Raw genomic sequence first — 15,952 nt, 5'->3', positions numbered from 1 at the left:
GGTATCAGTGACGTCGCTGGCTACCCCTCCAAGTCACATGACTCGTGCATCCAATTCGAGAGAACTCAACTGACCCCTGCAGTCTGAGCGAGGGATCGCGCAACGCCTTATCTTATCAGCGAACTACTTTTTTTCTACGCTTGCTTCTCCAGCCTCGTCTAGTGACACCAATTTCAAGAGCTGCCATACAATCGCATACATTATTCGACATGGCACCCGAAACCAAGAACGATTTCCTAGAAATCGCTGATAGTGATGCGGATAGCGATATCGGCTACAACTCTGAGGAAGATGATTTGCAAAAGGGTGGCCGCGGCGCCAAGCGACGGAAAGTCGAGTCCGACGACGACGATGACCTAGGAAGCGACATTGATGACGATGGAAGCGACGACGAAGATGAGGCGACTGAGAAGGACGCAAAGAATACACAAAAGGAAGATAAGAAGGAAGACCAGTCCGAAAAGCCAAAGCGCAAATCAAAAGACACAACATCAACAGAACTGCTCGACATCACAAGGACCCTCACAAAGAAGAACCTCGTCGCCTCCGAAGCTGCCATTAAGAAATCAGGCGTTGTCTACCTTTCTCGCATACCTCCCTTCATGAAGCCCACTAAGCTGCGATCTCTCCTCGAACCCTACGGCACCATCAACCGCATCTTCCTCGCTCCTGAAGACCCAGCCTCGCATGCTCGTCGCGTTCGCGCAGGTGGTAACAAAAAGCGTTCCTACACCGAGGGTTGGGTCGAGTTCACCAAGAAGAAGGATGCCAAGGCTGTCTGCGATCTTCTCAACGCGCGCACTATTGGCGGCAAGAAGGGCAGCTACTACCACGATGATTTATGGAACCTACTATACCTCAAGGGCTTCAAGTGGCACAACCTCACAGAGCAAATTGCTGCAGAGAACGCAGAGCGCTCCAGCCGCATGAGGGCCGAGATTAGCAAGTCGACAAAGGAGAACAAGGAGTTTGTCAGGAACGTGGAGAAGGCAAAGATGCTGGACGGTATGGCGGTCAAGGCCAAGGCCAAGAAGAGGAAGGCAGAGACCCATGCGGAGGGTCAGGAGGACGAGTCGGTGCGACAGATCAAGCGGTCGTTCAAGCAAGTTCCTCTTGCGAAGAAGAAGACGGATGGCGAAGATCAGCCAGTCGAGGTGACGAGGGTATTAAGCAAGATTTTCTAATTTCATACAAGCCACACAGTTTTGTTATTTTTCTTTTTGTCTATAATACCTGATTTTGTCAAAAAACCATGAATTTCTCGGGGAATAGAATAAAATATCCATATAAAACATCATGGTCTATCCAATGATCTGCATGATCAAATCTCATTCGAGCCAAGTGAGGTGGACCCTGAACTTTATGACTGCAGCACTTGCATTTTCCAAAATTTGCCCCGCGCCTGCCAAAAAATATTCTGCCCGATAAGCTGCTTATCAACCAGCGGCGAACCAATTTCTCCCACTATTGGGTTTCCAAAGAGTCACTGAGCATCGTCCATTTTCAACCCAAAACAAACACCATCAAATTCACCTACGACATCGTTGCCCAGCATGTCGATGGACTTGGATGACCAGCCTATCTCCATAGCCCCTGTCGCTCAGCAGCAGGGTGCTGCAACGTGAGTCTTGATCTTCGTGGAAACACCCCGCACCACACTTGTCGTCTTGGGCGCAAATGCTAATCCAGATATCTTTTTTAGTATTCTTTGCTGCAACTGTGGTGCCCCGATCGATGGAACCGCATCATCTGGCGCTCTCTGCTATGACTGCATCAAGCTCACTGTCGACATTTCCCAGGGCGTCCAGCGAGAGGCGACCCTCAACTTCTGCCGAGACTGCGACCGATGGCTCATGCCCCCCACCAGCTGGATTGTCGCCGCTCCCGAATCTCGCGAACTGTTGGCACTATGCCTCAAGAAACTTCGAGGACTGAACAAAGTCCGTATCGTCGACGCTAGTTTCATCTGGACCGAGCCTCATTCGCGAAGAGTCAGGGTCAAGATCACCATTCAAGATGAAGTCCAGGACGGCATGCTGCTCCAGCAAACTTTCGAGGTCGTGTATGTTGTGGCGTACCAACAGTGCCCTGATTGTGCCAAGTCATACACTGCCAACGTCTGGCGAGCCGCTGTCCAGGTCCGCCAAAAGGTTCTTCACAAGCGAACCTTCTTGTTCCTCGAACAACTTATTATGAAGCACGGCGCCCACAAGGATACCCTTAACATCAGAGAGGCCAAGGATGGTATCGACTTTTTCTTCTCACAAAAGAATCAGGCCGAGAAGTTCATCGACTTCCTCAACTCCGTGGTGCCTGTCAAGACCAAGGCCTCTCAGGAGTTGATCTCTCAAGATATCCACACCTCCAAGAAGTCTTTCAAGTTCACATACTCGGCCGAGTTGGTGCCAATATGTAAGGACGACTTGGTTGCTTTGCCTATCAGGATGGCTAAGCAGTCCGGCAACATTTCACCTCTTCTTCTCTGCCACAAGATCGGCACTTCCGTCTACCTGTTGGACCCCCAGACCCTCCAGACTTGCGATATCAGTGCGCCTATCTACTGGAGAGCCCCTTTCTTGTCTCTGACTGACACCCATGAGCTCGTCGAGTTCATCGTCATGGACATTGAAACCACAGCAACACAGAAGGGCAAGTGGACACTTGCCGAAGCCACAGTTGCCCGAGCCACTGATCTCGGTGTCAACGACCGAACGTACTTCACAAGGACTCACATGGGCCGACTTCTCCAGCCTGGTGATTCCGTTATGGGTTACCTTCTGGCTGGCACTGTCTTCAACAACAGCGAATACGAGGCGATCGAGAACTCCAACACATACTCGTCAACAATTCCTGACGTGATACTAGTCAAGAAGCACTACCCCCGTCGCAGAAAGAACCGCAAGAGAAACTGGCAGCTCAAGCGCATGAACAAGGACGAGGGTGAGCTTCTTCCCAAGAAGGCAGACCAAGAACGCATGGACCAAGAGTACGAGCAGTTCTTGAGAGATGTCGAGGAAGATGAGGAGCTCCGTGCTACTCTTGCCCTGTACAAGTCACAGAAGAGGGCCGAGGAAGAGATGAGCGTTGCTGAGACCGAGGGAGATGACGAGGCTCCTCATGTGGACATGGATGAGTTGCTGGACGACTTTGATGAACTTACAATGCAGGACCGGCCAATGGAAGATTAGGACTTACACGAATAAAAGAATTGATTTGATTTCCAAGAGAATATATCTTTTTGTGTGTTATGGGAATGTTTGTGAAAGTGTGTCTATATGAATGACGGAATCTCATCGAGTGAGGATTTGGCGGGTGCTTTGTCTTCCGTACGGCGGTTTAGCACTCTTGATTTACGGCGGTCAGACATTCTTTTCGTGATGCCGAAAATGTCATCATCGTCTACGTCTTCGTGAGTATCGCTGCGCTTGGCTATGCCGTGTGTGCTATCCCCTGGTACTGTAGCCGGCCGTTTAACACTGGAACCTGATTGTGAGGTTTGATTCATAGTTGTGCTCAAAGTTCGGGGTGTACTAAACGACGGCCGTGGTGCTGAGCGCGACACAACTGGACTCGAAGTGTGGACAGAGCGCGCTGCTTTTGTCACAGGCTTGCGTGAAGGCGTACTGAGGTCCAATTCCTCTCCGTCGTCCGTCTCCTCATCATCCGCTAGAGAAAGTTGCATCCTCTTCCCTGAACCAGGTTTCTCGATCTGTCTCATCCGCAACGGAGTGATCTTTTGTGAATCAAATCCAGCAGAAGCTCTTGTCTTGGCTGCGTCGGCCAGACATGCTGATATCCACTTGTGCTCCTTCCTTGGGCTTTCCATGAGACCCTGCAGGTTTGACCCGGTGAAGGGTATGTCTTTTTCATTGGAAGGGTCGGCGAGAAGTCTGCGCTGCTTGGATACACGACGCGCGGTCTCCTGGCGCTGCCGCGCAAGGAAGGTAGGCGGGCTGACGATGGGGCGCTCTATCTCGCGAATAGTATCCGCGTTCTGGTGCTTAGCCAGGTTCTTTAGGCGCTCGTACTCTGCGCGATGGAGATGAACGGTGAATTGATGAGCCATGTTGAGAAATTCGTCTTCGACCATACGATAGCGGTCATCGTGGTCGAGACCTGGTCTCATGAATCTTTGGGTTTGGTCAGTCGGTGATCTAGTTTGGAAGAAGAAATGAGACGGACCTTTCTGGCGGTGGCTCTGGAGGAGGCGATGTCGACGGACTTCGCGTGCCATCTATAAAATAGAATGAGTATATGTGAGGTGGTGATGGAGATGAGATGCCATACCTTCTGATTCGACAACGCGGTCATGACGCGGTTTCTTTGTAGATGCTGAAGGACTACCGATGGCAGGATTCGAAAAACGAGATGGTGTCTGGTTTGGACTTTCAAATTTTAAACATGGTTTCTTCTCAGGGCTTGACTTGGTCGGGGAAGTCTTCCACGGTAGTTTTCTCCCCATGGCTGAAGGTACATTATTGGTGAGATAGGGTGTGTAGACGCATCTGGATGGTGGTTGAAGTTTGGTGGGGTTGACCTTCTTAGGCAGCTGTGCTGAGCTAAACGTGTGAGTGAGTGAAGTTTAACAAACTCACATAAAGACAAACTGAACGATTAAACACTTGATAGACTATGAGACAAAGTAAATAATCTGAGATTTTGAAGTGTGGTTTGAATCGTTACAAATCTTATTTTCTTGTTATCCTCGCCATTGTAAGTATGATATAAGCTCTTACGATGAGTTTGACTACTAAAGTTGAAGAATGTTCAAAGACGAAATTGTCGCAGCCTACAAATTCTGAAGAGGCGAGTGATAATATCAGTAGTGTAATATCAACACCGCGCAATAATATCCGTAGCAGATGCAGCCTATCTAGAATTTAATTCACTTAACAGTCTGTAGCACGATGGGCTGTACGGCTTGGGACTCTTCAGTGCTGTTGTGTGAGTTTCCTCTCCAATTTAATATTATCTTCAACTAATAACGTAACTGAATTAAGAGCAATGCGGTCTCGTGAAACGTCGCAAGTCAAACACTTGTCCGTCTCACCTCACAGAGCCAAGCCTTCCTATCTTTCTATATGATTAGGAAGGTCCAGGAGAGTACTGCCATCATCGAGTCGCTTTGAAGATCCGGCCTACTCAGCCAAAGCTCCATCTTCTTATCTTGCGGCGCCAGGTCACAAGCGATCATCTGGTAAATATAGATCCGAGCTAACAGACTGGACAGTCTCGCCCAGCCCTCGTTAGCAACAAGCTATGTCCAGATAAAACAACAGTCAGTCATGTGCTCTCCCTCTCTGTCTTATGCTGCTACTACTCCACGACCACTCCACACAATGCTTGAAAAACATGCGTAAAGTACAGTCTCAATTACGAAACCAACGCTATTCTCCAGATTCCACTATCCCTTCTCATTACCCCATAGTTTCGTTCGATTTCTCCAGACTGGAGTCTGCCACCCCCGGCATCGGAGAAGTCTCGCCCAAGTTTCCTTCACGTACCTCTTACCGACCCGCCACGGTGGATACGCCATTGTGTAATAGCCCAAGGAAACACTAAATGGTTTTTCTTGTCCTTCCCATTGTTACAGGTATTTAATTAATTCAGAGTAAATAAATTCATGATGGTCGGACTTTGTCGGGACAGGGTATGGATCCTATATTGCAAACTTGCCTGGCAAATGACATAACAACAACTAGAACAGCAAATAGTAAACAAGCAGGCAGTTTATAACGTCAACTCTACCGTTTTTTTTTGCCAGTCACTAGACCTCGCTACCATTTCACGTACCCACCGTGAAAGATAAAAAATAAATAAAAAACTTCCCTTTACGCCGGAATCCACCGCGTCGTACCTCGTTTGTACCTATTGATGGTATCAACAGGATTATTGTGTACACGCCCCCCTTGTCCCCAGACAAGCGAGCGGCTCCCATGCGGGGAAAAATAGGTAAATAAAAAAATTGCGGAGGTGGAGGGAAAAAAGAACGATGGATGCTTCTCTCTCTTCCCCAGATAGGAGTTAGACAACAGCCCAACCCAGGGGAGTGCGTGGCAAGGCCAAGTCCGAGATCAAACCCCGCCTTCACGGTAAATCGGAATCTTGATACCGCTTCGGCGATAGCAACCTCGAAACCGCGGTAGCAATAGCAATAGTAAGTAGACAGGTTGAACAAGAAACTCCCCCGAGACCGCGAAATTTCCCCGAATATTCATCGATAAAGTCCCACCCGACCTCTTTTTCCGCTTTCGGTTACCACCACAGCAAGAATAGTACTTTTACCTAATAAAGCAGGAACCGCCTGTCAGCCCAAGGTAGTCCCAAGGTGAGAGGCGGGCCAATCGTAGTCTTGGATCGTGGGCCTCAAGGTGTTCATCCTAGTGTACGTACCTACTAGGTAGGTAGGTACTAAGGTACATAGTAGGTTCCTTGCTGTATCTGCGGGTAAAAGCTCTGGCGTACGCCAAGAATGCATCCTTGCCATTATCCTGCACATGTGAATCTACAAAATAACCCACGTCTTCTGTTTCACTACATTATCCTTACACAAAGACCATGGAAAACGTGGTGGTTACACAACTGTATGTAGCAAATGCAGTCAAGGTATATTAGAAGCTGTCAACAGCATGCTAAAACAAGGATCGTTCAATGCTTTTTGCAGAGACCCAGTCATGATAGGTGCAGTAATAGTAAACATTTCCAAACGCCAGTTCTTTCCAGGGTCTTGTAGGTAATTTTGACCACTTTCATGAGTTCGTACACAATCCCAACCATCCAAAGTCTATCTAAGCAGCGTCACGAACAACCTTGTCAACAGCCTTGGCAAAGTACTCCACGTTGTTTTCGTTGAGGCCAGCCATGCTGATACGGCCATTCTTGGTCATGTAGACGTGGAATTCCTCTCGAAGCTGAAGTACTTGCTTTTCGCTCAAGCCAGTAAAGCTGAACATGCCGATCTGGTCCGTGATGTGGTTCCAGGTACCAGGGGTCTCGAGCTCTTCGAGTTTGGCTCGGAGAACGTCACGCATGCTAATGATACGGCCAGACATGGTGCGTAGGTTCTCCTCCCACTCAGCAAAGAGGTCGCGATCGTTGAGAACAGTGCTGACGATGCGGGCACCGTACAGAGGAGGGTTAGAGATTTCAGATCGCTGGAGGATAGCCAATTGAGAGCCAATGCGAGTGATTGTGTTTGAAGCCCCTGGAGCAGGAGATGTGACGGCGTGGAAGCAACCGGCACGCTCTCCGTAGAGGCCGAAGTTCTTGGCGAAACTCTGAGCAACAACAAGCTCGAAGCCCTGGTCGACAAAGTATCGGATAGCCCAGGCATCTTTGACAAGATCGCCAGAGGCAAATCCTTGGTAGGCAGTATCGAAGAAAGGGAAGTGGTTCTTCTCCTTCATGATAGAAGCAATCTCGGTCCACTGATCTTGCGTAGGGTCGACACCAGTAGGGTTGTGTGCGCATGCATGAAGGACGAAGACGGAACCCTCGGGAGCGGATTGCAGAGTCTTCTTGAAACCCTCGAAATCCAGGCCCTTGGTCTCCTTGTGGAAGTAAGGGTATGTGTCGATCGACATGCCAACATTCTTGAAGATCTGGTGATGGTTCGCCCATGTGGGATTTGAGAGGTAGACAGTCTGGTTGCCCTTGTAGAACTTGGCAAGGAAAAGAGCTCCCAAGTGCACGGCACCGGTACCAGAGATTGTCTGTAGTGTCGTTGAGCGCTTGTCTTGGATGGCTGAAGAATCGGGGCCAAAGACTAGCTCGGCAGCCTTGGATGTGAAGCTGGCAATACCCGCGATTGGGGCGTACTCGTGGTTGAGCTCAGGGTCGTTTCGGAGGATCTCATCAGCCTATGACAAGCTTGGGGTTAGCTCAAATTCCAGGACGAAAGGTATGACCAAAGTCGTGGCGGCGGGGCGGTTGGGTTGGGGCAAGCTGTGACGCAGATTTGCATAAGAAGGATCCAGATGGCGCATTGTGAGGGCGATCCCATGACACAAAATTCGCAGTACTGAAAAGACTTGAAGCAGGCCGAGTCGGCAGTGTAATCATCGTACATACAGGGCAATGCCTGGAAGTACAATGTGTGTATGCGACAGGGGAATGTTTGGTAAATGTGATAAAAGGTAATGCCATGAAGTGCAAGCAGACAATAGTGTGTAAGGTTGGTTGGCGCAAGATTCATACCTTCTTGACGACTGGCAACACCCAGGGCTTTGCATTCTCATCTCTGTATGCGCCGATACCCTAAGAAGGAACCAGAGGTTAGCATTCATGACAAAATACAGATAAAGGAAAAAAAGAGTTGAACTTACAAGATCAATCTTGTTGGGACTATCGTCGGCCTTGTACTCTCGTGCAAGACCAAAGAGAGGGTCTTCAGGTGCCTGGGGCACGACTTCGGCAGGGAAATTTGTAGTAGAAACCATTTTGGGCGAGATGTGATGGGCGATGGAGTTGAGACGAGAAATGGAGGAAGAAGAAGAAGGAACCGGCGCCGTTTTATCAGTCGAGCTTGAGCTTGAGATGCTCAGAGACTGAGTCTGACTCTGACCCTGACGGGGTGTGTTCAGTGACGGTGTCATAGTGGGCTGCGGCACTGAGGGATAGTCGATTAGGGGGGTAGAAAGAGAAAGAGAGGGGGTCTTTGGGTTCTTGGAGCGGTCCGACGTTCTGGCTTTAGTGGAACTTGGGGGGCGTGTGTCTTGTTGTGGAAGTTGAGTTTTGCGGGTGAGGTAAGGTGAACTGAGGTGAGAGACTCGAGACTTCCTTTCAACCTATCGGCCTGAACCCCTGCGGGAGTGTGCGTCTTTGGGGTAAACAGAAAAGGTACCTAACAGCAACTTTGATCAGTAAGTTACGGTCCGCCGCAAGTCATGTTTGATTGACATGGAAGAAACAGTGAAAAAAAGCCTGTTTTAAGATAATAATAGAAAGATGGGAATGTGCTGCGAATTTGTTTGTCATAAAGCCGCCTCATTTTTTGTTTCTGGTCTGTGATGGCTCGTGTAATAGAGAGAGGTGGGATGTCCATTGCTGCAAGCTGCCAGGCATTTTCTTTCCCCAGAGCCCAACGGTCTTTTTCCGTGCTGCTATTCTGTTCCTTATCTCCAGAGGTCAAAGAGACTCGGAACATGGTCCGGCTGGATTCCTTACAAGTAAAGATCCATGAATATCCACTTCAAGGGCCAGTTGTTGCGTAAACCAGATTCTGGCCTGATGCAATTGGCCATGTCCCCTAGCATTCAATGCACGCGGGCAAATCAGGCGCCGTTCTTCCGGACCACTGGAGCTCTCGGGGGAAGGGGCGCCCGCCCCGTAGGTACCAAGTAGAGGTGGAAGGTGTGTACCTGGGTGCAGGTGGGTTCACCTCACCTCATCGAGTTGAGCGGTGGGCTTTTCCTTCCTGCTTGTGCTTGTGCTTGTGCTTTTTGATGCTATCGTTGCATGGGACAACACAGGACTTGCACTGTTTGGTTTGGGCTTGTACTTTGTGCTTGAGGGGGTGCAGGTACTTGTTTGACTGAGATTCGAGCTCAAATCATACCAACAGGGACAGGCCTAACGGACCAAGGGCAGTGCAGTAGAGTAGAGTAGATAGCAATAGTACCTGTAGAGAAAACTTCCTCTTGCGTTTTATTTTGAGAAGATTGAAAACTTACCTTGCAATAGCTGCTGTTCCTATATGTTCCCTGACGATCCTAGGATAGGAATATTCTAAGAAGCTCTGTTGTTTCCGAGCAGAGCTCTTGTAGTACAGATGGATAGTGAGTACTCGGGCAGTAATACTATACTGCCTTGTGACGGTCCGACTTGCTTGATGAAGAGTTAATCGAGAGTTCGTGCGCGTAGATCGATACTGATAGTATACACGATGGTAAAACCGTTAAAAATAAAGTACATCTCACTTTGTCGAGTTTGCGACAATTCTGAATCTTTTATGTTTGGACTATTACCGAAAATGCCCCGTGAGCTTGTGAAAAAAAGCTTGTGAAGCTCCATCTAGGCTATCACGTCAATGTCGAGCTCGCATTTCCATCGCCCGCCTTGGTACACCTCGGCTCCTTGCTCAACCCAACGTCACACGCTGACCGGCAATAGTACCTAGGTATGCCGGTCATTTTCATCTTTCACCGAGGTAAGTACCTTTTCGTAACAGAATTTCTTATGCTTTAACTTGGCATGGATCCAAGACGGGCGAGCTGACGTAGTGTTTTATCGGTTCAAGTAATTGATCTCATGTCCAGTTCCATAGCGAATCAACTTTTAAAACCGAGAACGGACACAAGTTATGTATGGTGTGATGTGTGGTCCCTTTGATCAGTTGGGTTCTTTAATCTGATCTACATCTCATATCATGCCACAAACATCGCTTATAACTGTCCGTTCAGGTACCAACCGTACCATGGAATACCATGCCATACATGAACGCATTTCTTTAGATCCAGTCTCTTTTCTAATCTAGGTACATTACCGATTCTCTCTAATTATTCCTTAAACCCCCTCCCTTGTCGTGACTCTAATAGATCCATTCCCCGGAAAAAAGAACCCAAACCAATTCTTCCAGACCCTTTCGATTTTTTACTTCCCCTGTATGCCCCCATAACAGAATACGTACATGCATCGTGTCTTCAGCCCCGTCACGGGGAACTAAAAAAATCTTAGACAAACATCACGGGGCCTCAGAATGCACGGTTGGGTAATAGTAGCTGGCCCACCTCCGAATTCGCCCGCCTGGAGGATGTAGCATTATGGATTTGATTTGTCGTATGACAATTATGGTTCAGTCAGGATGGATCGTATTCATATGCATCCCTCTCTGAATCTTCATCTCAATCTTAAATCTGAGGGCCCAGCTCTGACCCCGTTTTGGCCGTTTGTATGAGTACCTAATTGGGCGTATAGTATCGTATGTCTTGTAGTATCGGATGTTGAATCTGATGCGCCCTGAAGATACAGCCCACGACTGAGCAACTAGAATGTAAATAAAACAGCACAATAGTTGTTACCAGTATATGACAATATCTCCTGGTATATGTCGCAAGACAATAAGCGCGTACTATTATCGAGTTGTTAATCGAACACGATCTAGTGGTCACTTTCGAATCATCAGATACTAGGACCACTGTTACTTCTCACTTGTTCATTCTAGATTGCGACGGATATTGATGTAGAACCTCTCATCTTGTTCCACTCCCCTTACTATAATACATTATGGCAGGCGAAGCAAGCTGTCATATGGTTGTAGATACGTACACTTCTATTTTATACTTGAATTGGAGGTTGTTTGCATTGCCTTGTCTATTAATCCGGCTTGTCCAGTTTATATAGATCTAAACTTACACACTCTTCCCTCCTCTCACTGTCTCAGAATATGAGATCCCAAACGACAAGGAACGCGCATAGTCCGCCTGCTGCAAAGAAAGTATACTTGGCCGGACTAGCCCGTTGGGTCGCTTTTTTGAGTTCTTTATTACCACCGCCAACGTTTTCTGTTGTCGAAAATGAGTCTGACACTAACTGTTCGATATGAGCTGATTGTGTTGCAAGATTGTTTACAAGCAGCGATTGTAACTCGGATATTTCCAGTAACGACTTCTCAGCAGTCCTGTGAATAAGGGTCAGCTCACATATCCCCTAAGAAAATATTTCCCTGTGGGGTGGCGGTTGCGTTTTGGGCTCTCATGCAGATACAACCCAGCAAGGGTGTGTCGATTGACATCGAAAGATGCATAGATGCGTACCTGACTTTGTCCAAGCTACTCTCGAAATGCTTCATCATGTCTTGGTTCCCTTCCTCAAACATCTGAATCTGCTCCTCCGTCAACCCCTGGCTCGGGAACTGCCCGTCATCGGACATAGAGATCTGCCTAGCAGGGGCTGTCTGCGAGGGTCGCCGGGCAGAAGGAGGAAATTCCGCAAAGTCTCCAGCAATGCCAGCTCTCGAAAGCATGCTACGGTTTTTTTCCATCTCTCGCATCAGTCGTGCTTCCATCATTTCCTGTTGCGTTCGGCAGCATGATTCGAGCCGTTGCCGTAAAAACCAGAGAACGCCATCCCGATGGATGCCTATATCTCGCGCCTTTGCCTCTGCTTCTTCGTGCTCCCTCGTTTTGCTACTAAGTATGCCGCCAGAAGCCCATGAACCCAGAGCACCTAGACCTCCTACATATTTCTTTCGAATCATGGCTGTTTCAGTCTCTCGTCGTAACTGTTCGGCCTCATCGAGCGCGCGAATGCCAGCATTCAGTTCTCGAATCATCTGTTTCGCATTGGCATCGACTTCTTCTCTGTCTCGGTCAGAAAGTACTCGGCTTTGACCTTGTGCAGCTCGGCTATTCGTCTTTCGTGGTTGCGCAGTCGAAAGGTAGGCCTGTCTAACATCTTGAAGTTCTCGATGAAGGCTGGTGATATGCGAGTTCTATAAAAACTGATTAGCTTGGAGAACATGTCGCAATGAATATGAAGCACTGACAATTCGATACGCCTCTTTCAGAAAACCATCTATAGCATCCAGGCTGACACGCTTTCTTGTTTCCGGCGCGTTGCGCTCCCTGAGGAGCTCGTTGAAGGTGACTGTAATGTTCATGGCGTCCAATGCGAATCGTTATAGATGGGGTAGTCGTCGCAAAAGAAGAAATGTAACTCAAAAGAATCGTTTGGTAATCGATGATGCCGTCCCAAAGTTTTTGGTGTTTTGCTTTGTTTACCTAAGTAAACGGTCACCAATGTGAGGATTAAAGGTTGTAGACACCATGGCTGTATCGTAGCTCTGAGCTCTGACGCACATTGACAAGCCACATGGCTTAGTCATCCAGTGGAGGTCGAATGCCGAATAATCAAATTCTCGCCTTTAATACTTATGATACAACCTCTTGGATCTTATATTTCTAATAATGGCAAAATATGAACCAAACATTGGTACCCGCTTGTGTCACCACTTGACAAAATCTTACAACAAGACGATTCCCGTTCATGATTGACAGCTTCAAGGCTATTAATTTTATCTTTGCCGCTAACTTTGGCTGCAGTAATCGATCTGATAGCGGTGATGATGTGATGTGCTCCCAAAAAAAAAACATTCAAAGTTTTCGTAGTATCGCTTGATTACAGTTCATCATGTTTGTTAACCCCCCGGTCTGACCGTTGATATTCAACATGAATCCGATTACGGACCGGACCGGGGCTCGGTATGAAGTGGAGATCATCGGGTCCGTGAGTCCAGATTCGACCGGTCTCCCGGAAATAGAAATCTCGAGGTGTCGGGAATAATGATCTATGGAGAACGTTCTCCGATTCCGCGGGTAGTCCAAGGATTAAAAGACTTGGCTGCCACTTCTTCTTGTTTTCTGCGTCATGATTGTTGTTGTTAGCTCTTTCTCCTTCCTCAGCAAAGATGACCGAGAAAGACGAAAACCAGCCCTTACCCTACCACTCGGGCTCTCACAGACACGATCACGACGCTATCAGTATACAGAGCAGCCTATCTAACGCCCCAACAGCTCGAGATACTACTCCTGAAAAGCTTGGCGAATCTCTAAACAATGGAATATCAGATCAAGCTGACGAAGGGGTTCTGGGTGACCCTGAGAACATGACCAGAGTCTCCAGCGGACCAGCATATAGCACTTTCTCAAAAAACACCAAGAGATGGATATTGGCCTTGGTCACTGCCGCTAGTTTCGTTTCTCCCATGACAGCCAATATCTATTTCCCTGCGCTAAACCCAATTGCCAACGACCTGAACATTTCCATCTCACTTATCAACCTCACTTTGACATCCTATATGATCTTCCAGGGGTTGTCGCCCACCATATTCGGTGATTTTGGCGATATGGCAGGACGTCGGCCTGCTTACATCGTTGCATTTTCTATTTACATAGGCGCCAATATCGGTTTGGCTTTGCAGCGGAACTTTGTTGCGCTCTTGATCTTGCGGTGTGTCCAAAGTGCTGGTAGCAGCGGCACCCTGGCTCTCGGTTACGCTGTCGTGGCCGACATTTCGTCAACGGGCGAGAGGGGAAAATACATGGGAATTGTTGGAGCAGGAATCAATATCGGGCCTGCTCTTGGCCCTTTGCTGGGTGGTATACTGAGTCAATACCTGGGGTGGTCTGCCATCTTTTGGTTTTGCGCCATCTTCTCTGCAACCTGGATGATCCCTTTCATCCTTTCCGCCCCCGAGACATGCCGCAACGTCGTTGGCAACGGGTCAATAGCGCCTCAGAAATGGAACAGGACATTGCTTGATATTTACAGTAATCGGGGGGATGTCCCGGACCAAAATGTCCCGAAAAGAAAGCTCAAGTTTCCAAACCCCTTGAAGACGCTGTACATCGTCTTCGATAAGGAGATGGTCATTATCTTATGCATCAACGCGATCATCTATATCGCTTTCATCCTGACAGCAGCGACTTTGTCAACACTCTTCAAAGAAATTTATGGATACAATGACCTCCAGGTTGGTCTTTGCTATTTGCCTTATGGTTTCGGCTGTGCCTTTGCTATTGTTGCTCAAGGACGCGTCTTGGACTGGAATTATCGACGAATTGCGAAACGGATTGGCTTTACTATCGACAGAAAACGTGGGAACGACTTGGCAAAGTTCCCAATCGAAACAGCGCGCATCCAGGCTATATATCCTATATTGCTCGCTGGCATTGTTACGCTCATCGGATACGGCTGGGCTCTGCAAGTTGAGACTAGCGTTGCTGTCCCGCTTGTTCTAGTGTTCCTCATCGGCACGTTCGTCCCAACTTCTTTCAGTGTTCTCAATACTTTGATTGTCGATCTGAACCCCAGTGCACCAGCTACAGCAACTGCTGCCAATAATCTTGTGCGTTGTATGTTTGGAGCTGCATCTACTGCGGCTATCGACCATATGATCGAGGGAATGGGAAGAGGTTGGTGCTTCACATTTCTTGCGTTACTCAACCTAGCTATGATTCCCCTCCTGAGACTTGTCGATAAAAGAGGTATGGGATGGAGAACTGCAAAAGCAAAGCGAGAAGCATTGAAGGCAACATAAAAGTGTTCGAGTTCGTGTAGCTATTTAGTCATTTTTATCATATTAATAGTTATCACTTATAGAGCTGCGACAGCGTGTTCCAAAGGTTCTCTCTGCGCCTCCCACATCAGCCAGTCGGATCGCGTTGTTCTATATATTGTTAGTTCCGCGGGGCTGGTGTATAGAGGTGTGAATACTCACGGTAATAAGCCCATGGCATTGATCTTCCAAATTCCCACACCTAGTGCAACAAGCTGGCACACGACGTACACAAACTTGACCTGTAGCAACTGGGATGAAAGAGACTGAGATGCTTGAAAACGTTCAAATGCCTGATTCGTGTTCATGAGACCCATCAAAGGGTTCTTGAATGCCATGAAAACCATCATGATGCTGAAGATCTGGAGTGAGTTGCCCGACATGTACATCATGATGGCGGTCATAGGCAAACCCTTGACGGGAGCCAGCGCGACTTCCCAGGCCTTCTTGAGCTTCAAGGTATCCATCTCTTCAACGGTCGGGGGCTTTCGTGGCTGAACTTTGGCAACGTCTTTGTTCTTCTATATATCGCATCAGTCACCTAGACTATTTGACCGCGCGATCAGACTATGCTGACCTTGGAGTTGGTGACGGCTGTTCCGGAGCTGTAACCCGGGGGGTCCTGAATGCCAGACTGCTTAGCCTTGGCTGCGGGCGCGTGATCGAGCTGGGAAACCCAGAAGGGAGAGTTGGAAGAGGCGGCCATGTTGTATCGCTTCAGATCTCGTATATTCGTGATTGTTCGGGTTATCGTTGATTACAAGCGCAAAGGCAAATGCGATGTAGGATACAGCTCGAGGAGGCGACGTTGACGTTGGTTGATTGGATTAGGTTGACGATTGGTCCACATGTGGTCTTTGACATGTGGCGTAATTGTGGCAGCTGTAATTTCGGGTT

The 15,952-nt window shown here is 48.2% G+C and overlaps 7 protein-coding genes across 7 annotated transcripts; 3 read left to right on the top strand and 4 right to left on the bottom strand.

Annotated features, from left to right (window-relative positions):
- Positions 1-209: 209 nt before the first annotated feature.
- On the top strand, positions 210-1,184 carry FSST1_000958 (RNA-binding ATPase activator ESF2; the record flags this gene model as incomplete). Its single annotated transcript, XM_083236240.1, has 1 exon — positions 210-1,184. One exon carries the CDS (start codon positions 210-212, stop codon positions 1,182-1,184), a length of 975 nt encoding a protein of 324 aa, XP_083091140.1.
- Positions 1,185-1,553: 369 nt separating this feature from the next.
- On the top strand, positions 1,554-3,188 carry FSST1_000957 (ribosome-binding protein NMD3; the record flags this gene model as incomplete). The annotated part of the gene is made up of 2 exons (XM_083236229.1): positions 1,554-1,621; positions 1,703-3,188. The coding sequence occupies 2 exons, from the start codon at positions 1,554-1,556 to the stop codon at positions 3,186-3,188; spliced, it is 1,554 nt and encodes a 517-aa protein (XP_083091139.1).
- An 83-nt stretch (positions 3,189-3,271) lies between these two features.
- FSST1_000956 (uncharacterized protein) lies at positions 3,272-4,462 on the bottom strand (the record flags this gene model as incomplete). The annotated part of the gene is made up of 3 exons (XM_083236218.1): positions 3,272-4,130; positions 4,183-4,234; positions 4,288-4,462. 3 exons carry the CDS (start codon positions 4,460-4,462, stop codon positions 3,272-3,274), a joined length of 1,086 nt encoding a protein of 361 aa, XP_083091138.1.
- A 2,326-nt stretch (positions 4,463-6,788) lies between these two features.
- On the bottom strand, positions 6,789-8,594 carry FSST1_000955 (pyridoxal phosphate-dependent transferase; the record flags this gene model as incomplete). The annotated part of the gene is made up of 3 exons (XM_083236207.1): positions 6,789-7,859; positions 8,197-8,256; positions 8,325-8,594. The coding sequence occupies 3 exons, from the start codon at positions 8,592-8,594 to the stop codon at positions 6,789-6,791; spliced, it is 1,401 nt and encodes a 466-aa protein (XP_083091137.1).
- A 2,782-nt stretch (positions 8,595-11,376) lies between these two features.
- On the bottom strand, positions 11,377-12,598 carry FSST1_000954 (uncharacterized protein; the record flags this gene model as incomplete). The annotated part of the gene is made up of 3 exons (XM_083236196.1): positions 11,377-11,617; positions 11,754-12,430; positions 12,485-12,598. 3 exons carry the CDS (start codon positions 12,596-12,598, stop codon positions 11,377-11,379), a joined length of 1,032 nt encoding a protein of 343 aa, XP_083091136.1.
- An 807-nt stretch (positions 12,599-13,405) lies between these two features.
- On the top strand, positions 13,406-15,037 carry FSST1_000953 (major facilitator superfamily domain-containing protein; the record flags this gene model as incomplete). The annotated part of the gene is made up of 1 exon (XM_083236186.1): positions 13,406-15,037. The coding sequence occupies one exon, from the start codon at positions 13,406-13,408 to the stop codon at positions 15,035-15,037; it is 1,632 nt and encodes a 543-aa protein (XP_083091135.1).
- A 56-nt stretch (positions 15,038-15,093) lies between these two features.
- FSST1_000952 (chaperone EMC4) lies at positions 15,094-15,761 on the bottom strand (the record flags this gene model as incomplete). The annotated part of the gene is made up of 3 exons (XM_083236174.1): positions 15,094-15,166; positions 15,218-15,576; positions 15,633-15,761. 3 exons carry the CDS (start codon positions 15,759-15,761, stop codon positions 15,094-15,096), a joined length of 561 nt encoding a protein of 186 aa, XP_083091134.1.
- Between the last annotated feature and the right edge of the window lie 191 nt (positions 15,762-15,952).

Source organism: Fusarium sambucinum, chromosome IV (genome assembly GCF_050947815.1).
Source record: "Fusarium sambucinum isolate potato_lamoka chromosome IV, whole genome shotgun sequence".
NCBI classification, from domain to species: Eukaryota; Fungi; Ascomycota; class Sordariomycetes; order Hypocreales; family Nectriaceae; genus Fusarium; species Fusarium sambucinum.
Note: the sequence above shows the minus strand (reverse complement) of the source record. Positions and strands in the feature narration are given on the sequence as shown.